We start from the raw sequence: 25,796 nt of genomic DNA, 5'->3' as shown, positions 1-25,796 counted from the left end.
GGTTGATTTGATGAATAAGCTTTGCTCCTTAGGAAATGTACTGAAACCACTTGTCAACATTCTAGTTTGGTCCTCGCAGTTCGTTTCTCAAGCTCATTGCTACCACCTTTGCATATTTATTATCAGGGAATCGTTCAAGACGTAATTTTTAATAATGCGTCATTGAATAAAGTTCTTGATCCAAGTTTCTATTACTGGTGCATGCTAATGACTGCATGGACAAAAAGAAAAAAAAATAAAAAAAGGGAATCGTTCAAGACGTAATTTTTAATAATGCGTCATTGAATAAAGTTCTTGATCCAAGTTTCTATTACTGGTGCATGCTAATGACTGCATGGACAAAAAGAAAAAGAAATAAAAAAAAGAATACTTGAGATTTATGTTTTAGGGTTTGAGTGGTCAAGCCGATTCCTTGTAGCCACTCTTGAGCATCAAAATAACGATCTCTAAAAAGACTATTGTCATCGTCATCGTTATAGCACCAGCGTGGTTGGCTTATGTGGTTATCTGAAACCACCATGACTCCATGTGTTGCAAGTGAATCAACCACAACTCCATAAGTTTCAACCAGAGTCATGTTCAACATAGAAGAATTATTTTGTGTTATGCCTGCCATGACATTTTTCATATCAAAATTCTCGAGAGATTGTTGAACGGTCAAATTGGTATGGCATGTGAACATGTGGATTGAGTATGTCAAGCGTACACAATTGAACTGCAACTTTGCTACCATGATAGTGATATTGTCATTGGAGTAGTCTAGGGCCACGATGAAACAAGAAGAGATTAAGTTACCTTGGCCAAGAATCAAGAACCTCTTAAGACTTCCCACGGTACAACATGCTCTCATGACTTAGACTACGCTGCTTGAAACGCATGAAGCCTTGAGCGTAGGTATTCAGACTATGCTGCTTGGAACGCAGGAAGCCTTGGGCATAGGTATTTAGGTTGTATCACAGGGCAAACCCTAAGATGCAGGATTAAACTACATCGCTTGGAACGTAGGAAGCCTTGGATGTAGGTTTTCAGACTATGCTGCTTGGAACGCATGAAGCTTTGTCCATAGGTTTTCAGACCGTATCAAAGGGCAAACCCTAAGATGCAGGTTCAAACTACGTCACTTGGAACGCATGAAGCCTTGAACACAAGTTGTCAGATTCATGTCTAGTACCGTAAATCCTAGGGGGAGTGTCTGGGGGAAAGAGCCAAGAATAGAACAAAACCTAGAAAGTACCAAGAATAAGACAAACATCAAGGACTAGGACATGAATCAAGATCCAAGTTCTAAGAACAATAACCAAGAACAAAGAAACAAGAACTATAGTACCAAGACCCTTAAAGGATAACCAGGGTTTTAGAATTCAAGGACCAAGTTCCTCATGATAGATCACGATAAGAACCCTAAGTCAAGAACACGAATTAGAGGGCCTAAGTAACCAAAAAAAAAAAAAAGAAAAAAAAAAGTGTGGTACCTTAGCATATTAAGGACACGATTAATAGCCTACAAGTATTGAGTCTTTGTACTCATTCCTTATTCTCCATTTTTTTTTGTCAGGTAACAAGGAGTTGGTCAAGTCGGGAGCGGACTCTGGAGCGGGTGCCATAGACAAGCCTCACCCGTCGTCCTCAACCCTTTTATTTTAAAATATTTTGTGTCCGTTCCTTATTTTGTGTTTTAAATGGTATGTTGGGTTTTAAATACTTATATATAAACTTTATTTTTATATAATATAAATATAATATTGGTTATATTTTAAATTTAGTTTATTTTATTTCACAAAAATTTTATCCGTCTCCCAGTTCGTACAAACTATGTCACGATTAGACAAAGATGGAATTGAAATAATATAATTGTTGATTATATCTTGCTTTCATGTTGTTATTTTTATAAATGTGAATTTTAATCTAAAATTTGTAGAAGAATATTTTTTTAATCCTATTGTCTTTTTAAACATTAAATTAGACAAAAAATACAATTACACTATTTATTAAATAATAAAATAAATTTATCAATGTAGGAAATGATGGTAAAGAAAATTAAAATATGTTATTATATTGGAAATTAAAGTAAAAATACATTGGAGACTGACGATGGGCTATGACCTGTCACCTCCCGGTTGGGTGGAAATGACAAAGCTACATAGACGGGTTCGAGCCCATTAGAGACCCAGTTCTGTTTCTTCGTTCCCCTCGAACTACACCTCCAGAGGAAGAAGATACAGAGATGGAGTAGAGTAAACCGAACCAGATCCTTCGCTAATTCAGCAGGCTCCATTCGAATCATTCCTCCATTGAAGATCTAGCTTCCTCGCTCCGTTATTCTTCCTCATCCAGTTTGATTTACAACTTTTCTCAGCTGGGGTTTCAATTCTTAAATTCAAGTTCTACTCCGTCTTTAGTTATATGACGAGAAATCTGTGAAGCTGAACTCTCGGTAGAAAATGGAGTGGAACACGATTCACCATCTGGATCTACGGCATGTAGGGCGAGGGCTGAAACCATTACAACCTCATGCTGCTGCATTTCATCCCCATCAAGCACTCGTTGCCGTCGCCATCGGGACCTACATCGTTGGTCAGTAGTCATTTCCTTTGTGATCTATTTCATTACTGTATATCTTTTACAGTTCTGCTTCTCTCTGCCAATTTGAGCGGTTTAATTCTGATTTTACGACAATTAGGTAAACATTCTAATGACAAGGTCACTCTGTAAACGTTATAGGCTACTAACTTATGAAAAGTGGTGATTTTTCTCTTTCTAATGTGGAAATATTTGATGGTGAAAGTTAAGAGTAGAAGGAGAGAACTATGTACTTTTTCTCGTGGACTATTTTTCTGGGATTGGGAACATACTGTGATCTTTAAGTCCTGATACCGTGCTCGTAGCCATGTTAGGGATTCGAGTGATCAGACCACTACTAGGGTTTATGTGATTTTAGACTTGTAGTTGGTACTTAGATTTTCCGAGCTGGAATTGGCAGAAAAATCTTTTTTACCTAGGGACCAGGCTTCTGCTCGACCTCTTTTTTGTGCCTGCCTCACTCGAGGGAAAATTAGTTTTTGACACGGTTACTGAATAATGGGAAAACATCATTATTGGTGGCTGTAATGTTATAAACTTAGCATCTGGCAACCTCATTAATCAGTTTTTGAGATGTATGCTTATTGTTACATATTTCTATTTGGCTATGCCCGCTGTTACATGTTTTAATGATGTTTTTCCACGTTACTTTTTTGTCCACAGAATGTGATGCATTAACTGGTTGCAAGATCTCTTCCATTGACATTGGTGCTCGAGTTGTTCGCATGTCTTATAGCCCCAAAAGTGGGCATGCTGTGATTGCAATGCTTCAGGTGATCCACTGTATATGGGATTTTTCAACATTCTTGAGTATTTTTAATATATTTTTTTCTCTATTATTGTTTTTTTTTACAAGGAATCAAATTTTATTAAGCAAAATGAAAGAATAAAAGCAGCGGGATTTTTGGAGAGGTGGAGGTTTGAGAAGTTATTAGGTTTAATGCCTCACTATGGTTGTTGGTTGAGCAGCATTTTATTTTTTTAAAAAACTATGAGCTAGGATTTATTATGTTGGATTGAAGTCCTTTTTGTTAGTTAGGTTATAGACTCCCTTTTTATTGGAGTTGTGGATGAAAGGAGGCTTAGCTTTTCTTTTGGGGGAATTTTGTTGGAATAATAGGGAAAGTTGCAAGGGTAGATAGAATCATGGATGATCAAATGGTTGGAGTTTGCTCCTTAGAACGTCATTCCAGGTTACTAGATTTCCAAAGTTCTATAACAACTCTCCGTCAATCTCTCAATTAGCAGGGCAATGGAGTTTATTTATTTATTTATTTATTATTTATTATTTATTATTATTATTATTATTATTTTTTTGCAGTTATTTAGGTTTTATGTGGTGTGTGGTTGGGGTGGTTAGTATGTAATCCGGATTCAGTAGGTATCGTGACTGGTGGAACAGGATCTAGTAGAAATACTGTAAAGAAGTAAAAATGCTAGCTATGTGGGAATTTTTTTACCCTAGTTCATGTATATTTTACCTTCCCTTTTGTAGGATTGCACAATTAGATCCTGTGACTTTGACTCAGAGCAAACTTGTGTCTTGCATTCCCCCGAAAAGAAGATGGAACAGATTTCATCTGATACAGAAGTGCATCTTGCACTGACACCACTACAGCCTGTTGTGTTCTTTGGGTTCCACAAAAGGATGAGTGTGACAGGTCAGCTACCATCATTTAATGGATTTCCATCTTCTTTGTTATTGTGCATTTTTTGCTGTCTAAGACGCATAATTGCCTGTGTAACTGTTGAATATTCGTTGCTACATGACAGTTGTTGGTACAGTCGAAGGGGGTAGGACACCAACAAAAATTAAGACAGATTTGAAGAAACCTATTGTCAATCTTGCATGCCATCCTCGCCTACCTCTATTGGTAATAGTTTTTTACCCTTCGCTAACTTTCAAACATCTTCTTCTTTTCTGTTTATTGATACTAAGGGTCTGTCCTTCCTTCTCATGCAGTATGTGGCTTATGCTGATGGTTTGATTCGGGCATATAACATTCATACTTATGCTGTTCATTATACTCTGCAACGTGAGATGAGAATAGATTCTTTCTTTTTTCTTTGTTAAGATGCTTCATATTGCACATATGAAAGTAATAAGTTTTTTTTATTCAGTTGACAACACTATAAAACTCATTGGTGCTGGAGCATTTGCATTTCATCCAACTCTGGAGTGGATTTTTGTTGGTGATCGAAGGGGTACACTTTTGGCATGGGATGTTTCAACTGAGAGACCTAGTATGATTGGAATGTGAGTCATTATGGTTACGTATTCTGTTGCGTGTTTTACTTGCCATCACATTGATTCTTTAACCTTTTTCCATCATCTGGTTGCATAAAAAAGAAGTAGCTTATTTCTCCCTTGTCATTATTGCTAGCTACTTATTTATATAATTAAATTGATGCTCAAGAAGTTCCAACTCTAAGTGGTCATAGCATCACTTTTATCTGGAGTTTGTTCTGGTCAATTAACACTGATCTTTAAGATTCCAATTCTCTGAAGAACTAAACTGCATCATTGTTGGATCTAATTCAGCTGCGGAGTATTTCTACCATTAAGCATAACTCTGGGGGTATTAACGAGACTGCTCATCTCTGCTTCTTGTAACCTTAAGAACTTTTTGATTAGTTATCTATCCTACTTGATGTTTTGAGGTGAAGATAGGTACAAAACATGTTGTTAAGATACAAACTCCCAAGTAGTATGTATATGTGTAGTCTTGGATATGTATCAATGCAATTCTACTCAATATTTTGAGGAGAAGCTACTTTTAGTCTTCAGGTTGCATAAATGAAGTTATTACTTTACCTTAAGAACTGTTTGATTAGTTATCTATCCTACTTGATGTTTTGATGAGAAGATAGGTACAAAACATGTTGTTAAGATACAATCTCCCAAGTAGTGTATATGTGTAGTCTTGGATTATATGTCAATGCAATTCTACTCAATATTTTGAGGAGAAGGTTCTTTTAGTCTTCCAGGTTGAATAAATGAAGTTATTACTTTACCTAGCTTTCTATGTAGTCTCAACTAGCCTCAGACTACAGTCTTTTGAACGTTCTTATCTTTGCTTGAAATGCTGGACCCATTGGGATTTTTTTTAGTATCATGAACAGTAGATCTCATTATTGCATTAATCACTTTAAATAGCTCACCCCCTTTTAAAAGTTGAAAAATATCATAGAAGTCTTCTTTTCCATTGGAATTTCAGTACGCAAGCAGGTTCCCAGCCGATTACATCAGTTGCTTGGCTACCAATGTTGCGGTTACTTGTTACTCTCTCCAGTGATGGAAACCTCCAAGTATGGAAAACACGAGTCATTTTGAATCCAAATAGACCGCCCACGCAAGCAAATTTTTTTGAACCTGCAGGTGGGATGTTATTTAAATAACTTTACTGCAAATCTATAATTAGGATATAAGTTGTTGGTGTTGAATATTGGGTTCTTTATTGGAGTTGTATTTCCTCTTGAAAGTCATTACCACCATGAGTTAGTCTTTTAATGTAATCTTGATTTTCCATGTTGAAAAGAAGTTGGCCTCTGTTCTTTTTTTACCTTTTCCTTTTATTATTCCTCTGAAGAATTGACTAAACGTTTGAAGCTTTTTCATTTGAATATTATCATATCTTCCATTTGTTGTTTCTTTACATAATTTCTTCCCTTGGGGAAGTTATATGGCTTATGGTTTGTTCATTTTGCCTTTAGGCAGCAATATTGATTGTTTTGAATGCGACAATCATTTATTGGTTCATTATCTTCTTCTGCTTCTTTCATTGTGCTTTTTGTCCTAAGGTGTCTGTGATCTGTCATTATTTAAATTAGAAACCAACTTTTGACTGATTGATGAAAATAAAAAAAATTGGTCAAGGATACAAACTCCTATTGGGAGAGAAGAAAGCAGAAAATGAGCCTAACAAGTCTTATAAAAGTAATGTCTTATCAAAAAAGAAAAATGAGACTAACAAGGGAATATGAATGCAACCCAATCAAGACGATGATTATTTCATTTATGTTTTTGTTTACTAATTGTTTTTATTGTCCTATATTTCTTTATGCTTTGCAGTGATTGAATCAATCGATATACCGCGAATCCTTTCTCAGCAGGGTGGAGACACAGTTTATCCTCTACCTAGGATCAAAGCACTAGAAGTTCACCCTAAACTCAATTTAGCAGCATTGCTGTTTGCAGTTAAGTGAGCCTGTGCTATATCATCTAATTTGTTCGTTAATTTTCAGAAAGATTCACATGTTTGGTTGACAGAACATGTCAGGTGCTGATACTGTGAAAAACAGGGCTGCATACACAAGGGAAGGGCGAAAACAACTATTTGCAGTTCTGCAAAGTGCAAGAGGATCTTCTGGTAATCGCTATATTATTGGGCAGTCTTTTCATATTTATGCATCTATCATCTAGAAGAAAAAATGTATAAATCAAACTTACACACTGCTTAGTGATGGAAATAAGTTATAATTTATGCATTACATAATAATATGATATCTGGATGGGCAAGAGGAGGAGGGGTTTTGAAGTCAGGCATCGAGGGAGGAGCATGTTTAATTGAAAGTGAGTTTTGAGGTGCCAGTTTCGAAGGAGTTGGAGATAGAAAGCTAAGGTGAATTGGGCTAAGGAAGGGATTGCAATGCAACCTTTTTTCATGCAATAGTGAGAGGAGACGAGGTCATTTCGTTGGAAAATGCTAATGGAGAGACCCTATTATGGGGACAAAGAGATTGAGGAAGCCTTCTCCTTTTTCTCAGTGATTCATCCTAAGCTTTTTCTTGAAGGTCTTGCCTGGTGTCCATTTCAGAAAGTCATGGGGAGATGGGGTACTTTATTTCCGTAGATGGGATAAGAATATTTACCATGGCCTTATTGCAGGATAGTTGGGATTTTATTAAGGACGATCTTTGCGAGGTCTTAGAGAGTTTTACAAGAGAGATATCCTGGAAAAATCCCTTGTTGGGACGTTTTTCTGTCTTATACCCAAGAAGGCTAAGCGTGAGTTGGGTGAAGGACTTTAGACCTATCAGTTTCTACGTATATGTTTGGTGCTATCAGTTTCTACATACAAGTTTGGTGCTATCAGTTTCTACATATAAGTTTGGTGCTGTTAGAATAAGAGAAGTTCTCCCTAAGACGATCCACAAGTTTCAAGGGGCTTTTATAACTTAATGGAGTGATAAGCTTGCATTTTTTAATTGATGTAAAATTCCTTTTAATCATGCCCACACAATTTGACGAGGCCACATGCCCACACAAACCTAACTTAACGGAGTCATAAAAGCTTTCTTCTTTCTTTGCAAGTGTGGCATCTTCTCATATGTTATGTCCAATCTGTTGTTGTGCTAAATGGACTAACAGTAGAATTGCTTACAGCATCTGTTTTGAAAGAAAAGCTTTCATCCTTGGGTGCATCTGGAATATTGGCCGACCATCAACTCCAAGCGCAGCTGCAAGAACATACTCTGAAAGGGTGAGCTTCTGCATTTTGTACTTGTTGATAGATGAATACTTCCAATTGCAAGAAAAAATGGGAAAAGGCTATGATACTCTTTGCCTTTTCATTTTTTAGGGTCTTTGATCTTAATCTTTGATGAAGCTGAAAGTAAACTGTTGAATTTGATTTTGAGAAATTTGTTAGGTTTAGAATTAAAAAACATGGTTCTTATTAATGAAAAAGGAAAGTAGTGACGCAGCGTTAGGCTTCGTTTGGTTAAATGCTGGTATGACTCATTTCCTCAGTGGTTACTTTCAAAATAATAAATACCCACTCTCTCATTTTCCTTTTCTTAAAAATAAATAAATAAAGAAATTAGGGTGATGCTATATCGTAACTGTAAAAGAAGTCTCAAATAGATGTCGAGTTCTTCATTCACTAATGTTTGCATGTCTTTTTTAGACTGTATACTAACTTTATCGATGAAAAGTAAGAAAAATGTTCAGGGAGGGTGGAAAAAGTAAATCAAACAACCGAGTCAAGTAAAAGTCTCCAAATATTACAAGAGCAAAAAATAAGAAAGAGAGACATTGAAGAACAAAACACCTAAGAAGATCTTGACACACCAATGAGCCAAAGCGACAAAAACCACTGCCAATCAAGCTGCAAAAGCTTCATCAATCTATTGCCAAGAAGAAAAGAACATCCAGATGTTTGTTGAACTTGGAAATACAATGATTCATAAACTGCTTCAGTTTTTGAAGCTTTTTGATGGCTAATCCAATGAAATGTCGCAAGTCACAATTTGAGGATTAATCTAAAATACAATGATTCTACCCCATCAAATTAATTCATGGAATCCTCTTTCTCAGATGCTTTGATGAAAGAATTAATTTTATGGCTATCAGTTAAGAGACACTTTGAAGGAAATGAAAGGTCATTACCATTTTTAAAATCTTCACTAATTTTTTCTTCATACGATGTCTCGGATAGCCTTTTGGCTTCCAATTCTTGATTCAATCAACCAATCTCCTCCTCATCTATAGTCCCTTCTGGGACATCCGAAAAAAGCTCAAACGATACATAGTAGAGTAGCATGGCCCCTATGCAAAGATGACACCCAAATCAAGAAATGGTCTAAATCTCCTCCTCATCTTTACTATTAACATTGATATTAGAGTTGTCATCAGATTGTTTCATCTTCCAAGGTTGCAGCTATTTACTTCTTTTCTTGTTGACTAAATCATTCCAAACGACAAACCATTGGATAGAGATTTTTAATGTTATTCTACTTATAATACTGTCTTAGTGGTGTGACTACGGTAGTAAATTCTTTTGTAATTATCCCTCTTTATGATCCTTAGAGATTGGAAGTTTTTTTTTTATAACTAGATCTTGTTAGGAGGGAGATCTCTCTTCCCCCCGGCCCCTTGGCTGTTCTTGCTGTTCTAGTGATGTAATTTGCAGGTATCTTATCAAAAGGAAAATAAAATAAAATAAATAAAACTTCAGATAGGGGGAAATGAAAAATACTAATGTTTGCATGTCTTAAAGTTAACACTAGTAATAATGCATTACCCTATAACACAAAGATACTGAGGTACAACCTATAAAATAGATTTTGTTCAAGTAAGGTCGGTTAGTGGTAATACTAATGACTTTCTTGGCTTTATCCAAATGTTTTTTTTCCCAATCAAAAGTTATTTTAAACTGAGGATTCCTGAATAACTTCTGATTATTTTGTTCACCATTTTTGGCAGCCATAGTTCGCTTACTATATCAGACATTGCTCGGAAGGCTTTCCTTTACAGTGTAGGCTACCTTTCTATTTGTGATTTTTACATTTCGTAGAGATCTATTTTCCATTTGCAACTTTAAGTTCTGAGTTATATGTAAAAGTTCGTTCTAATAAGTGTAAGGGTCTCTGATGACTTCCAGTCTTTGATCCAAAATCCTGGAATTTTGTCTGTCCTTTTCATAATATATACATGTAATTCAATTGAACTCCTCTGTCTGTTGTTTCCTTTATTTAAAGAACTCTTATGCCTTTTTTGTTCTCTTTTATAGCATTTTATGGAAGGCCATTCAAAAACTGCTCCTATATCTCGGTTACCTATCATCTCAATTTTAGACTCTAAACATCATTTGAAGGATGTTCCAGTTTGTCAGGTATCTTTTCCAGTGCAATGCTTGTATTGTAAGGAACATTTATATTGTGTTTTCTTGGATACCTGACATTACGGTATAAAATGACAGCCCTTTCATTTGGAGTTGAGTTTCTTCAGTAAAGAGAACCGAGTTCTTCACTATCCTGTTAGGGCTTTTTATGTAGATGGTCAAAACCTCATGGCATATAATCTATGCTCCGGATCAGATAGCATCTATAAGAAACTTTACACATCGGTAATATGCTGACTAATGTATTCTCAATCATTATGATATAGTGTTCATTTTATCCAAATCAAAAAGTTTTTTTAAAGTAGAGAAATATTTTATCTTACAGATTCCAGGGAATGTTGAATTCCATCCGAAGTTCATTGCTCATAGTCCAAAGCAGCGTCTGTTTCTTGTAACTTATGAGTTCAGTGGGGCCACAAATGAAGTTGTTCTTTATTGGGAAAACTCTGATTCTTCAACAGCTAACAGTAAATGTACCACAGTCAAAGGTTCGTCTTTTTATGTTCAATTTGTTGCAGTGCATCATGGTAAAATTATGAGAAATACAGGTATGATCGACTACAGAATTGAATACTATATGTTTGTGTCAATAGGTCGAGATGCTGCTTTTATTGGTCCCAATGAGAATCAATTTGCTATTCTTGATGATGATAAGAATGGACTTGCTTTATATATACTATCCGGAAAGACTTCTCAAGAAAATGACAATGAAAAAGTTCTTGAGGACAACTACGCGACAGATACTAATAACACCTCTATCAATAAACCTATCCCGTTTATGTTCGAGACTGAAGTGGATCGTATCTTCTCTACTCCAATAGGTAAATGAGTAGATATTATCTATTCAAGCCTTATTTTATCTATTACATTAGTGCCGTTAATGCATTGTGCTGATACTAATTCACTGCATTTGTAGAATCAACATTAATGCTTGCATCTCATGGGGACCAGATTCTCTTGGCAAAACTGGTCCAGGGACATCGGAATTCAACAGCTGATGGTAACTATATACCAACAAAGTTTGAAGGGAGAAAGTCAATTAAGCTGAGAGTAAATGAGATTGTACTTCAGGTAATGAGAACTGCTCAAGAGCAGTAAGAACATGCTGGTATGTGAGGAATCATCAAAGCGTTTTTCTTGGTGCTTTTTGTACGAGTATGAAAGGGGAAGCAAAGGAGAGTACACACACACACTTGACCTCTCATTTAAGTTGGATATGGGAATGATTAAGAAAATGGGTTTTCCTAAAAAAAAAAAAAATGACATTAGTACAAGGCACCTAAAAGACTGGGACAATAGCATTTGAATCCATTTTATATATGAGAACCAAGAAAAATGTTCAAATAATTTGAAACCAATTTCATATGCTGAGGACAAACATTCTAAACAGTAAAAGAGCAACAAGATAGTATGTGCTATCCAGGTTGATGTAAATGAAATTACAAAGTTGATGGTAATGGAGTTATTTAAAAACTCTGACTGGTGCTTACAGTAGTTAGAGTAGTTACAAAGATATTAAACTGGTCAGGGACACCAAATAGAAGCAAGAAAAGAAATTTATCCCAGGGGTTATCTTAAAAAATTTCATTGCCATTGAAAATTCTTATCCATTAAAACTTGCCAAAATGTGCACTGCATACATTTTCCCTTGAAACTTTATTTTTTTCATTTGAAGCATTGATGGTTGATTGGAAAATTTGGGAGGGGAAAGAGTTAAATGAAAAAGGTTGAATATGCATTCTGATTCCTGGAAGTGAAAGAGTCGAATAAGAAGTGAATGGCTGATTCCTCAATGCTTTTATAGAGTAGCAGGAGTTGTGGCTTTGATAGGAACTGTGAATTTTTCTCTGGAATTTATTGTTGGTGCCTAAGCCTTGTGTGTCACGATAAAGAGACCGAGTTTACATTTTTAGTATGAAGATCTTTTATGGATTTTTACAGAAGGCTTAGACTTGAGAAAGCTGATTCCTTAGTGAGAGTAAATGTGGATTATATATGGTTATGCATAGCGACACTTGTAGACAAAATATAGCCATTCTAATTAATCATTGTAGGTTTGGGTTGTTTAGTTTAAGCTATGTGATTTATTGCATAACTGGAACCACATCAGGAACCCAAGTTTTCTTTTAGCCATGCTACCACAGCTATGGAGAGTAATACAAAATCAAAGTTGAACTTCAAGGAAACCGAAACTGTTCTCCAGAAATGGTCTTGAACACGAAGGGTTGTTGACCAAACTAACACACAAATGTGGCATTACATGTGGTTTGTTTGCCTAGGCAAGTGGATGATTGGCTTTTGGAAACGCTTGTGGTTGGAGTTTAAAAGGGAAGGTCTAGGTTAAGTGGAATTGCGTGGCTTCAACTTTTCTTTGGTTTATCTGGAAGGAGAGAATCAAAAGAACGTTATCCAGACATGAAACTCTACGCCTTGATAGACTTACATGGAGAATGAAGAAAAAGTTTTAATAGCTTAAAAATTCTAATGCTTTAAACCATGTTATAAAAGGGGCTGGAAAAGGAGATAATGCTCTCTCTCACATTTATTAGCATAAGTGCATTATTTACATATATTATCTATTCACGTGAGATTTAAGCTGTAACAATTATATCTTATCACTGCCCCCCAAGTTGAAATAACTCAAATAACAAATAAATCAATGAGTTAAATTAACAAATAAATCACGGTACCTTGTGATGCATATAATCTTCTTCTGAGCAATCAACTTTTAAAGACGAAGCAATTTGGTCCGTTGAAAAATCAAGGGCCTTCATTTCTAAGTCAGCCTTTTTGTAGCCCACAGAAACAGCCCCCTCCCATTAGTTTTTGTAATAGATGCTATGTGAAAGAATGGTGCGAAGGTGAAAATTTCCTTGGGTCTTTGGCCCATAGAAGTCTAAACACTCATGACTTGCTCCAAATAAAATGTGCTCACTGGGTGGTCCCTCCTTCTGTTTACTTTATGTGCCATCAAAATACTGAATCTATATATGACCATCTGTTCATCCATTGTTCTTTTAGTTTCGTAGTATGGCAATGGGTTTTAGGGGTATTTAATTTTTCCCTTTGCTTACCTAACATAATCGATGAATGGCTGATAGAGGCTCTGTTGGGTTGGAATATGAGAAACAGACATCTTTGGACTCTTTTTGTAGTAATACTCAGTGGTGTTTGAGGAACTGCAATTCTTTTGTAATTATAGCTTGTCCATGGTTCAATCCAATTGGAGAGCTCTTCTTCAGTGTTTTGTGGGAAAGCTTCTCTCTTCCCCCTTGCCCCTAGGATTTTCTTTGGCTTTGTGCATAATATACATCAAGTTCTTGTTTCTCACCCCCTCCCCCCATCCCAATGAAAAGCAATCAACTTTTAAAGACTTTCTTCTTCTGATGACCGATCATTTCCAGCATGGTCATGGAGAAAACTATCATTTTGCTTTTTTTTTTTTTTTTTTTTTTTTTGCAGGTTCACTGGCAAGAAACACTTAGAGGGCTTGTTGCTGGAATACTAACCACCCAGAGAGTGCTTATGATTTCAGCTGATCTTGATATATTGGCAAGCAGCTATGCAAAAGTTGATAAGGGAATTCCTTCAATATCCTTGACATTAGTTGATAAAGCTGTTCTTTGTTTATCTCTCGCTCTTTCTTTTTTTTTTTTTTTTTTTTTTTTTTTTTTTTTTTTTTTTTTAAAAAAAAAAAAAACAAGAAACAACATTTTTCATGAAAGAAATGAAACGAGACTAAGTGCTCATTTGTTTTTACCTATTGTGATGCAACAGAAAGTCATACATCTAGCTGAGTTTTTTTTTTTGGGAATAATCAAACTGTTTTTGGCAAGCAATAGAACTTGAAACCAAGTTAAGAGTTAGGGGGAAAATAAAGTAGGACCATTCGTATTTACCTAAATTCTGTAACTTCTCGGAAATTTGTACCATTATAAATAATATTAATGAATATTGCAATATATTCTCAAAACATGAGTTAAGCCTTTTATAACACTTGGATCTTAGTCCATGAATTGTGAACCTTTCTGGTCAAAAGAAAATGGTTGAACACTTAACTAATGTGCACTATCGGTCCCTGCTGTGGATTGGACCTGCGCTTGTCTTTTCTACAGCAACAGCGATTAGTGTGCTTGGCTGGGATGGCAAAGTGAGGACCATTCTTTCGATCAGTATGCCTTATGCAGGTGCGTTTCACAATGTAGGTGTTGATTTTCTTTATTCTGACTGCATATTATTCTGCGCCTTACTATACTTGTAATGTTTTTGTCAATTATGTAATAGTCAGAAATATAGTACTTTCCTTGTATAAGTCTGACCAGCAAAGGTGTGACTTCTGTGCAGTTCTTGCTGGTGCTTTGAATGATCGGTTATTGCTTGCAAATCCAACAGACATAAACCCCAGACAGAAGAAGGGAGTGGAGATAAGGAGTTGTCTTGTTGGACTTCTTGAACCTCTTTTAATTGGTTTTGCTACAATGCAACAACGATTTGAGCAGAAGCTTGATCTTTCAGAAATATTATATCAAATTACATCAAGGTTTTCTTCTTCACATCTGTAGATATTTTTGGTTCTCCAGAATATGCAGTCTTCTTGATTTTAGTGCCTAAATAAGATCTTATATATAATACAATATGTTTTTCTAATGCATTTTATTACCTTATGTGTTGAATTCATCTGAAGTAATGAAATCTTACTTTTCTTGTTTCACCATGAAGATTTGACAGCTTGCGTATCACTCCAAGGTCACTTGATATTTTAGCTGGTGGTCCTCCTGTCTGTGGAGATCTTGCAGTGTCCTTGTCCCAAGCTGGTCCACAGTTTACTCAGGTGAGTGATGGATGATTCTTTATTTTCTATCTTCCACTGTACTTTCCAAACCTATCTTTTTTTAATCGATAACTTTCTTCATCTGTTGCTCAATGAACTCAGGTGTTGCGGGGTATTTATGCTATTAAAGCCCTTCGTTTTTCTACTGCTTTATCCGTTTTAAAGGACGAATTCTTACGTTCTAGAGATTACCCAAGATGCCCTCCAACCTCTCATTTGTTCCATCGATTCCGCCAGTTGGGTTACGCATGTATCAAGTATGCAGATAAGATCATATTTCTCTTTTTGTTTTCTTTGTTGCGGGCAGAAGATGTTGATTCAGTACCTAAAAATTCATTGTTTCTTAGTACTGGGTCTGCATTAGCATTCTTCCCTTTGGATTTTGTTTTCTTTAATCTTATCTTCTTTGCTTATATTTATCCTATTGTTTGAATTCATTTTCTACCGAGAAGGCTTGGTCGCTTTTGGTCATATGCTGCTTTAAATGCTTCTTAAAAAAATCGAATGAATTGTGGTTCCCTCGTTATTGTATTGGAACTTGTGAAAATTCCCTTTTACTGCTATAGTAACTGAGTTAAGCTTGCAGGTTTGGTCAGTTCGATAGTGCCAAAGAAACTTTTGAAGTTATAGCAGACAATGAAAGCATACTCGATTTGTTTATCTGCCACCTTAACCCCAGTGCATTACGTCGTTTAGCTCAAAAATTGGAAGAGGATGGCACAGATTCTGAACTGAGGCGATATTGTGAACGAATTTTAAGAGTCCGCTCTACAGGATGGACACAAGGAATTTTTGCTAATTTTGCTGCTGAGAGCATGGTTCCCAAAGGTCCAGAATGGGGTGGTGGAAACTGGGAAATCAAAACTCCTACCAATTTGAAGGCTATACCTCAATGGGAACTGGCTGCAGAAGTGTTGCCATATATGAAAACTGACGATGGTTCTATACCTTCAATTGTTGCTGATCATATTGGTGTTCACCTTGGCTCAGTTAAAGGTAGAGGCAATATTGTTGAAGTAGTCAGTGAGGACAGCCTGGTCAAATCTTTTACACCTGCTGGTGGAAGTGTTGATAAATCCTCTGGGCTCCAAACACCTTTAGCAAAATCCATTTCCAACAAATCCAAAGCATCTTCTGATGGTGAGCCAAAGGATAATTTGATGGGATTGGAAACTCTTATGAAACAATCTTCCAGTTCAACATCTGCAGATGAACAAGCTAAAGCAGAAGAAGAATTCAAGAAAACGATGTACGGTACGGCTGATGGGAGCAGTAGTGATGAAGAGAATGTTTCAAAAGCTCGAAAACTACATATTAGAATACGAGATAAACCAGTTACATCTCCAACGGTTGATGTGAAAAAGATTAAAGAAGCTACAATGCAATTTAAACTTGGGGAAGGATTTGGTCCACCCTTTAGCAGAACCAAGTCTTTGACTGGTACCACCCAGGACCTTGTGCAAAATTTATCCCAACCTCCTGCTACAGCTGCTTTAACAGCTCCAATCGTTTCTGCTGCCCCGTCTGATCCTTTTGGTACCAATTCATTGATGCCGCCACCAGTACCAGTGTTGCAGCCTCCAACCCAGGGCACCACGGGTGTAGGAGTTGCGGCCAGACCCATTCCAGAGGACTTTTTCCAAAATACAATTCCTTCTTTTCAGATTGCAGCTTCCCTTCCTCCTCCTGGTACTTACCTTTCACAGTTAGATCCTTCTTCCCGTGGAGTTGAGACCAACATGGTCTCTTCCAACCAGGTTAATGCACCTGGAGTTAATGTTGACCTTCCAGATGGTGGTGTTCCCCCTCAAGTCAACCAGCAACCAGCTGTGCCATTTGAATCAATCGGACTACCTGATGGTGGGGTACCACCACAGACCTTGGGTCAGGCTTCTGCCATACTGCCTTCAGTTCAGCCAGTTCAGCCAGCTCAGCCTTCACTTCCCTCACAGCCTCTTGATCTCAGTGTCCTAGGAGTTCAAAATTCTGTTGACTCTGGAAAGCCTCCTCCACCTCAAGCAACTTCAGTGCGACCTGGACAGGTTCACAAATCTACAATTGTTTATATGCTCCATTATGTGCATCGCCATCCTTCTTCTCTAGCTCTAACAGTAGCGTTCCATCTATTGTCATAGTTTCTTTCTTCTTAATCAATTTCAACCTTAATTTGCTAATGCAGGTTCCCCGTGGCGCTGCTGCTTCAGTATGCTTCAAGACTGGGCTAGCGCATCTAGAACAGAATCATCTTTCAGATGCTTTGTCGTGCTTTGATGAAGCTTTTCTTGCACTTGCCAAAGACCATTCTCGTGAAGCTGATATTAAAGCTCAAGCAACCATATGTGCACAGTACAAGATAGCTGTTACTCTTCTTCAGGTAACTGTTATCTTTATTCTGTCTATAAATGATTTCTGAGGTCCTTCAGTACCCTAATATGTTTTCTGGCGATTAAAATTTTGGGTAGTTGGAAATAAAAGCAAATGACTATTAATGTTATAGCATCCCAGACCATGATTAATTTCATTTTTTGCAGGAAATCGGACGATTACAAAAAGTTCAAGGTCCAAGTGCACTGAGTGCGAAAGACGAGATGGGCAGGCTATCACGCCATCTGGGTTCTTTGCCTCTTCTGGCAAAGCATCGAATAAATTGCATTCGAACTGCCATAAAACGGAATATGGAGGTTCAGAATTACTCTTATTCTAAACAGATGCTTGAACTTCTCTTCTCCAAAGCTCCTGCAAGTAAGCAAACCGAATTGAGGAGCCTCATTGACATTTGTGTTCAAAGGGGTTTAATGAATAAGTCCATTGATCCAATGGAAGATCCTTCTATGTTCTGTGCTGCCACGCTCAGCCGACTGTCAACCATTGGTTATGATGTATGCGATCTTTGTGGAGCTAAATTCTCAGCTCTAACTTCTCCTGGATGCATTATCTGTGGCATGGGAAGCATAAAAAGATCAGATGCTCTTGCAGAACCTGTACCTTCTCCGTTTGGCTAAAATAAAAATAATTCGAGATGAACTTTCATGATTCAAAGCGGGTGCAACAGAATGCATTTGAAGAACTGTTGAGTTGTTGATGTTTTGTGTTATATAGTTTGTATGTGTTTTTTTTGTTTTGACCATCACTGTGTTAGTTTGTTACAATATAAATTCTTTACATTTTCATTTTTTTACTTTTTATGGTTAGTGATGGGTAGAGTTGGCTTTAGCTTTGTACAATTGTACTATTGTGATTAAAGGCTATATAGTGCTAATGATTTTTTCTTCCTCTTAGTTCTTTATCATCTGGGAATGATCATGAATTTATAATCAAGGAATACTATTTTCATTGGTGTGAGGCTTTTTGGGGAAGCCCAAAGCAAAGCTATGAGAGCTTATGTTCAAAATGGACAATATCATACCATTGTAGATAATTGTGTTCGTCTAACACTATACAATTATACTAATGCGTATCCTATTTGTGGTATGGATAGGGATGAGTGTATTTTCTTAAAATTTTATGAAAGGAAAGAAAATATTTAGATGTGTGTCATTTATTTACAGTAATTAAAACGTTTTGTCATTTGGAATGTTGTGATGCCAAATGTGCATTCTTACGGCTACAAATCTCATCAATAGATTTGGTATTTTTAGAATCATTAAATCAAATTAAAACTTTATATGAAAATTGATTTTAATAATACAATATGTTTTGTACTAAAAAAATTTGGACATTATTTTAAAATTTTCTATCAATACACTTTTGACTTTTTTAAAATATAAAAAATTACCCTTATGGTTAATAGAGGAGATAAAAAATATTAGTCACAAAATATTATAAGCTATATATATATATATATATATATATATATTAATAAAGTGGAAAATAAGAACCTCTGTCATTTCCATTATGTTTATTGTGAATTAATATTTATAAATAATTAAGTAATCAGAAAACTCCAAAATCCTTCCCAGTTCTCACCCTTTCCTCTCTTCTCCCTCCCACGTCCACGCCCACGTCCACGGCCACCGCCCCGCCCACGCACACCGTCTGCACCATTTTCCTTTTCCTTTTCCTCTTTCCTTCTTCTCCATTTCTCCCTCTCGGCCGCAGGTTAGCTTCTTCTTTAATTCTCCTTTTGCCTCTTCGTTTTACTTAATTTACCATTGTTGGGTGTTTGCTTACATTTTGAGAATCTTTTGGTTTTGGTTTCGGTTTGCCTCCATAATCTACACGGATTGAACTGAAGAAAGGGAGTTTTCCTTATGATTTCATGAATTCGGTCCTTAATCAATTCTCTCAAATGGAGTTTAAAACCTTAAGTTTTCTTCTCATTTATAACCTATCTTTTCGCCAACACCTTAGTATTCTTTCCCCCTCGATTCGCACAAACCAGATCTGAACTGGGGATCCTCTTTAGATCTGAATCTACAATTTTCTTGCCAAATCCCCATTATTCTACTTCCTTAAGCTCTTTTTTAATTACTAAAGGTTTAGTATCGGTTCGATCCGATTTTAGGAGCGCTTAGCACAGTAAGTAAACCACTGATTGGAATTTGATATGCACTGTTTCAATTGCCTTGAATGATGATATGTATTGGAAAAGCATGCTGAAAATTTCATGGGTTGCTATGTGAACTTTGGCTTGGGTATTATCATGCTCAAAATTTCATGTGATTGATGAATGGGTTTAATAGAATTGTGAGAACATTCCTTACAGAAACTTGTTGACCTTTGTTATGTGGCTCTTTAGTTGTTGGAGTTGTGTTTTTTGTGTACACATTGAGAAACTACACGTTTCATGATTAAAAAGCATAGGGCTATACATGTTAGATGTAATGTGAAAACAATATGTGGTGCAAGGGTATAGAATCCGTATGCGAGGAAAGAAAGGATTATAGGTAAATATCAATGCCTTTGCTATCAATGCCTTTGCTGGATTTTGCAAAGCTAGAGGTCTTTCTAGCAAAATTTCACGAATAAAAGCTAGTTTAACGAATGATTCCAACCAAGAGCTAGTTAGAATGATGAATAACTCTTAGATCGAAACTTGGAGTCTATGATGGTCACTCTTAGATCCCAAGACGACTCACTCTATTCTTTTTTTGATTTGATACTTAAATCTTCTTTGCCTTGCTTCTTGTAATTGCTCCTTCGGGTACATGTAATGAATTAGTGATTGGATTCATATCAGTCAAGGGCTGATATGTCACTTGTGGTATCGGGGTTTCTTTGTTATGATTGACTATTTATACGGTATTTAAGGAGCATCTTGTGTGACTTAATTTGTTGTGACATCACATGAAAGTTGTGCATGTCTCCTTTGGTGTGCTTGCTTACTAGTTATTCATGTCCCGACCCCCCTTGCAAACAGCAAATGACTACAAACCTTGTGACTTTAATGGTGCTAAGGACAACATATGATGGACTTCTGATGACGTATTTTCACTTGTTCTACGTTAGTGGTTAAATTTCGCTCATTGCATAATTGATTCATTATTACAATCAGGATGTTCCAAAGTAGACCCAAGTGTGCTGACTTTTACTTTCATGCAACTATACATTGCAAGTGATTGTGTTATATTTCCCTGATAGCAACCTTGCTTGGTCTTCTTGTTGTTAGATATTGAAAAAGATGTCGGGCCAAACCCAGCGTTTGAATGTAGTTCCAACAGTGACAATGCTTGGAGCGATGAAAGCTCGTCTTATTGGTGCAACCAGAGGTCATGCTCTCCTCAAGAAGAAGAGTGATGCTTTGACTGTTCAGTTCCGTCAGATACTCAAGAAGATTGTCTCGGCTAAGGAATCAATGGGAGAAGTCATGAAGACATCTTCATTTTCTCTTACTGAAGCGAAATATGTTGCTGGTGACAACATCAAGCATATCGTCCTTGAGAATGTCCAAAATGCAGCTATTAAGATTCGATCTCGACAGGACAACATTGCTGGTGTAAAACTCCCAAAATTCGAACATTATTCGGATGGTGAGACCAAAAATGATCTCACAGGGTTAGCCAGGGGTGGACAACAGATCCAGCTATGTCGTGGCGCGTATGTAAAGGCAATTGAGGTTCTTGTTGAGCTTGCTTCACTTCAGACGTCATTTTTGACTCTTGACGAGGCAATTAAAACCACAAACCGCAGGGTTAACGCTCTAGAGAATGTGGTGAAGCCAAGGATAGAGAATACTATAAGTTACATCAAGGGAGAGCTGGACGAGCTAGAAAGGGAGGATTTCTTTAGACTGAAAAAGATTCAGGGTTATAAGAGAAGGGAAATCGAGAGACAACGAGCCAACGCCAAGCTATATGCGGAGGAACAGCTTGCTGAGAAGGTGTCATTGCAGAAGGGCGTCTCCATAAGTTCAGCTTACAGTCTATTGTCTGCAGCTGGTGAGAAGGATGAGGATATTATATTTTGAGTTCAAGGTTAGTCCTTCTATTGTCTTTTGGTTATCTGTGGTAAAAATTTGATTTGGTGATCTGAATAAAACACCATAAGCTGTAGGCATAATGTATTTATTTGATTGCTGTCAGTTTCAAGGCTTCCGGGTCTTGTAATTACTTGAGTTAAGTAAGTGGGTATGAATGAATAAAACACCATATCAATCTATTTATTTGATAAAAAATGGCCTTCCATGTCAACTGTAGAGTACAATCACAGTTTGCTTTGATAACAGTTCAAAAATTTGAATTTGTTGTTTAACGAGGTGGACAAAACCACCGTGGAAGTAGATTGCCATTCTTAAAGCTTTGTCGTGTAAAAATTTGAATTCTGGAGTAAAGGAGAAGAAGCCCATAGTAGCCTACAAGATCCAACCTTCAAGATATCTAGCAACCAGATTTAGCCTTTCCAAGCCAACACGTTCTCAACAGCTCAACACATCGACCATCATCCTAGCTAAGCCCAAGCTCACGATCCCTACTCAGCCAATACCAACCCAAGCCCTTGTTCAACCCATGTCCCAGACGTCAGGCCAAGCACACTACATAGAGGCTTAGCCTAGATGCACAACTCACTCATTCTATTGTCAATTGACTCGATTAGCCGCTTCATGTTCAATTCAACCGATTTGAGTTTGTTTAGCTTATTCAATGGTATTTCTCACTGATTTTTATATGAATTAGGTGGTTGTAGCTCTATGATTAGGCTTTGGCTTTAAGAACAATTTCTGGATTGTTTTGAATGGGGTTGAACTTATGTGACGGTCAGTTAACTTGAGTGTAGAAGCATTTGTTAAGCTTATCAAGGCAAGTGGATTTGCAGTTGGGATGCTACCGACTATGCTGAATGAATTGTTTGATGCATAAATTACACATAGGTCAAACAATAAATTACACATAGCTATGAATTATGTTGGATGAGAAGTTAAAATTATGAAATGTATGAAAATATTTATATGCATCATTTCACTAACTAATGGTTTTCATGCATGTTATATGCTCATATAGTCATGTATTACTTCTCGTTATGTATTCTACAAATACGTTCACTCATGATATATTATTTTTATTTTCTTTTTCCATTGATTTTTGTTACATGAACGTGCACTAGCCTGAGCGTGCTTAGTAGATTAATGTGCATGTGTGGATTGTGAGTCAAGCACTATGCATCTAATAATACCCAAATATAAAAGTAGAGTCTCAAGTAAGTCACAAATTTAGATCTCTATGTGATTGCGTTTTTTTACCACAACAATATAGTCATTTAATGAGTATTTGACAATATTTATTCTCTTCCCAATATTTTTTCATATAAAAGCAAGGAACTTCGGGTTAGATGATAAGTTTTTGCAATGACCCGCTTTTTAATGTCTCTAGCAATAGGGATGTCTCGTAGACTCAAGGTTTAAAAGGCGGTATTTTTTTTAATTGGTAAAATGAGACGCAAAGAATTTAAAGTTTCAAACCCAATAGTAAATCTGACATAAACATACTTTCAAAAGAATACTTTCAAAAGTATTCGTGACATTTAAAATAATATTAAAATGCCAATTCGCTCTAAAGGACACCCACTACAGCTGCACAGTGTCACAATCACACATTTTTTGGGATGCTTGCAAGCTATTGTGCGACATTCACTCTCACCATTAAGTGAGTTAGCCAACTCGAATTCGTGTTGCCTTCGGCCGTTGGCCGAACAACGTATACCTATGCCTCTGACCTCGTCTTGAGAAAAAAGTTTTAGAAAATTGGGGCATGAGGATTTTAGAAAGAGAGTTCGAAAGCAAGGTTGAAAGCAAGGTTGAAAGCAATGTTATAAGCTAGCATGCAAAAAAAGTAACACAACTACTTAGACAAAATATAACTCAGAGTAGAAAGAATTGACTACTAGTGAAAGTAACACAACTACTTAGACAACATATAACTCAGAGTAGAAAGAATTGACTACTAGTCGCATCCCCTACCGCACATTCTAAGGCATTTCAAGTCTACCAGGCGTAGACACGATTTTAGCGAAGTGTCATACTAATAAAAAAAAATACAATAAGAAATTGTACATCATTAGAGCTGTAAAAGAACGTGGCAAAGTAGTACAACACGAGGGGTTTGATATCCAACGAGTATACAACCATGGACAACACACCTTGACATGAGGGGTTTGATATGCAACGGGTATGCAACCATGGATAACATGCCTTGGACAAACATGACCACGGCGAAACATTTTATAAGTAAGCACATGTCACTTTGAGGGCGACACTCTTTGCTACTCCCAAAATAGGTAGGGCCATGGAGTTGACGATTTTCATCTTCCGTGAGTCTCAGTGCCAATTTATGTTCAATCATTTGACTTCGATCTCAATCATAAAATTGTGGGTGGTTCCAGATTCGACCATTGTGCTTTTAGTCAACCTATGGTTAACCCACACCTCTCCATTCATGAGACCCTTTTCAATGGGCTCTTTTGACTCCCCCTATTTCTTCTTAAGGGCAAACAAATATTTAAGGACCCCATACTAGGGTTGTCTATGCTATGATGATATTCTGCTTTACCGCCTCCAATTTCGATTATGAGTCTACGTCTAATGCAGCTTGAAGGGTCGCTCTCTTGAGCACGCGTATACTCTATGGCTCCGTCAGGAGGTAGGAGGTAGGTGGTCGGTTGAAGTAATTTTGATTGTAGGGCCCTCGCCCTAGGACTCTACTCTTTTGTTGGGGTGTTCTTTGATCTTACCCTTCGGCTCCCAGTCTATCTCTTCCCCGATTATGGGTGAATTGGATCTATTGTTACAACTGCCTCCACTTAAAGAGAGTTGACTTCGCCTTACATCTTAGAGTCGTTCATCAATAGTTCAGTCTTGATATAGGCCGTGTAATTTTGACTTCTCCCACAACTTGAGTTCCTCTACCAAGTGGAAGACTAAATCTATTGAAAATGCATCATTTAAGATCATGTTTTGAAATAAATATATTAATTAAATTTAAAAGGAAAAAAATAAAAAAAAAAAAATGAAGAGAAAAGGAGATATGAAAAGGCGTGATGTTTAATTTATTAACAAATATTTAATGGGTTTCCTTTGCCGCAAATGGTAACCTTTTTTATATTCCCTTTTCAGCGTTTATTACTATTTCCTTTTTCTCTCTCTAAATAAATTATTTGTACTCAATATTTGTATGTACCTTAATATATTCTTTGTCGTCGTTGCCTTCAACTCTACGTTGTCCCATGACCGTATCAAAATTTTATAAGCATACATCATTATACAATTCTTAAGCTACATATTTTTATTTGTATCCCAATTCAAACGCTTATCAACTAATTTTCACATTATTATTTTCTCCATACTAAAAATGTAACGACCCTAAATGTTTACGTACTCAGAATTGCTACTAACGTCTCGTGCTCGTCTCTAATGTGGAAATATAACTCTTAAAAGTAAATTTCATCTATAGTATGGATGTCGAAAATATTTAAAACATACTGTTTTCTGGAAATCACAGTCATGGTATTACGTGTTTAAATACAAAATACTGAAATATAGAGAAAATAGAAGCAACACAAAGTAATTTAAAATAAGGTTACACTATGCACATGCCTCTATCCTATGCACATGAATCTACTCTATGCCAATGCCACTTGTGAAGCTGCTGTCCTCTGTACAAGTGCAAATAAGGAATGCATAACAACCTATTCTAACGTAAAACTAGAAATTTAAATATCTACCCTATGCCTAACCTTAAAAAATTTAAATATGAATCTACCGTATGCACATGTATAGTCTCTGCTTACGATGCCGCCGTTATCTGTACAAGTGTGTCTTACCTTTACTTCTGTACAAGTGTGCCTTACCTTTACCTCTGTACAAGTGTATCTTCTATCTTATGCACATGCACAGTCTTTGCTTGTGATGCCGTCGTCCTCTGTACAAGTGTGCCTTACCTTTACTTCTGTACAAGCGTGTCTTCTATCTTATGTACATGCACAGTCTCTGCTTGTGATGCCGTCGTCCTCTGTACAAGTGTGCCTTACCTTTACCTCTTTTCAAGTGCGCTGTACAAGTGTGCCTTACCGTGCCGAAAGTATTTCGAATAATACTCATTAAGATTGGCCCATTTAAGTATAGATTTCAAATTAAAAGTTTTAATGAAAGAGTTATTAATATTCTTGAGTAGTTGAACTTGGTTGGCCTCGACATAAACTAATTTTTTTATATAGTTTATTTACTTGGTCTACTTTTATTGCATCTTGCTTTTAAAGTTTAATATTTCCTTTATATTACATTATATTGACAAAAATATTACTATGGACTATGATGAAATATATATTACAAA

General features: G+C 36.6%; 2 protein-coding genes and 1 non-coding gene across 3 annotated transcripts; all 3 read left to right on the top strand.

The window, feature by feature from the left end:
* Nucleotides 1-2,154: 2,154 nt before the first annotated feature.
* Nucleotides 2,155-18,314, top strand: LOC111795877 (uncharacterized). The gene is made up of 24 exons (XM_023678504.2): nt 2,155-2,574; nt 3,244-3,353; nt 4,076-4,241; nt 4,354-4,454; nt 4,544-4,616; nt 4,702-4,837; nt 5,799-5,959; nt 6,653-6,777; nt 6,851-6,950; nt 7,967-8,063; nt 9,788-9,839; nt 10,095-10,196; nt 10,284-10,430; nt 10,531-10,693; nt 10,799-11,026; nt 11,122-11,276; nt 13,668-13,796; nt 14,275-14,392; nt 14,550-14,745; nt 14,925-15,036; nt 15,139-15,293; nt 15,623-17,078; nt 17,216-17,410; nt 17,568-18,314. Exons 1-24 carry the CDS (start codon nt 2,442-2,444, stop codon nt 18,036-18,038), a joined length of 4,881 nt encoding a protein of 1,626 aa, XP_023534272.2. The 5' UTR covers nt 2,155-2,441; the 3' UTR covers nt 18,039-18,314.
* LOC111796275 (U6 spliceosomal RNA) lies at nt 9,073-9,174 on the top strand. The gene has a single exon (XR_002815320.2). It is a non-coding gene; the product is annotated as a U6 spliceosomal RNA (small nuclear RNA).
* A 661-nt stretch (nt 18,315-18,975) lies between the features above and the next one.
* LOC111796096 (V-type proton ATPase subunit D) lies at nt 18,976-21,584 on the top strand. Its single transcript, XM_023678787.2, has 2 exons — nt 18,976-19,134; nt 20,645-21,584. Exon 2 carries the CDS (start codon nt 20,657-20,659, stop codon nt 21,440-21,442), a length of 786 nt encoding a protein of 261 aa, XP_023534555.1. The 5' UTR covers nt 18,976-19,134; nt 20,645-20,656; the 3' UTR covers nt 21,443-21,584.
* The last annotated feature ends 4,212 nt before the right edge of the window (nt 21,585-25,796 follow it).

The sequence above is a fragment of the Cucurbita pepo genome, chromosome 5 (genome assembly GCF_057944985.1).
Source record: "Cucurbita pepo subsp. pepo isolate OVF chromosome 5, ASM5794498v1, whole genome shotgun sequence".
Classification (NCBI taxonomy): Eukaryota; Viridiplantae; Streptophyta; class Magnoliopsida; order Cucurbitales; family Cucurbitaceae; genus Cucurbita; species Cucurbita pepo.
This window is presented reverse-complemented; position numbering and strand designations above follow the sequence as displayed.

Excerpts from the sequence above, each read along its gene's own strand:
- LOC111795877 (XM_023678504.2), top strand. The coding sequence starts at position 2,442 with ATGGAGTGGAACACGATTCACCATCTGGATCTACGGCATGTAGGGCGA. Across the intron at positions 2,575-3,243 it reads CATCGGGACCTACATCGTTG|AATGTGATGCATTAACTGGT; the intron begins GTCAGTAGTCAT and ends TTTTGTCCACAG. Across the intron at positions 15,037-15,138 it reads CTGGTCCACAGTTTACTCAG|GTGTTGCGGGGTATTTATGC; the intron begins GTGAGTGATGGA and ends CAATGAACTCAG.
- LOC111796096 (XM_023678787.2), top strand. The coding sequence starts at position 20,657 with ATGTCGGGCCAAACCCAGCGTTTGAATGTAGTTCCAACAGTGACAATG.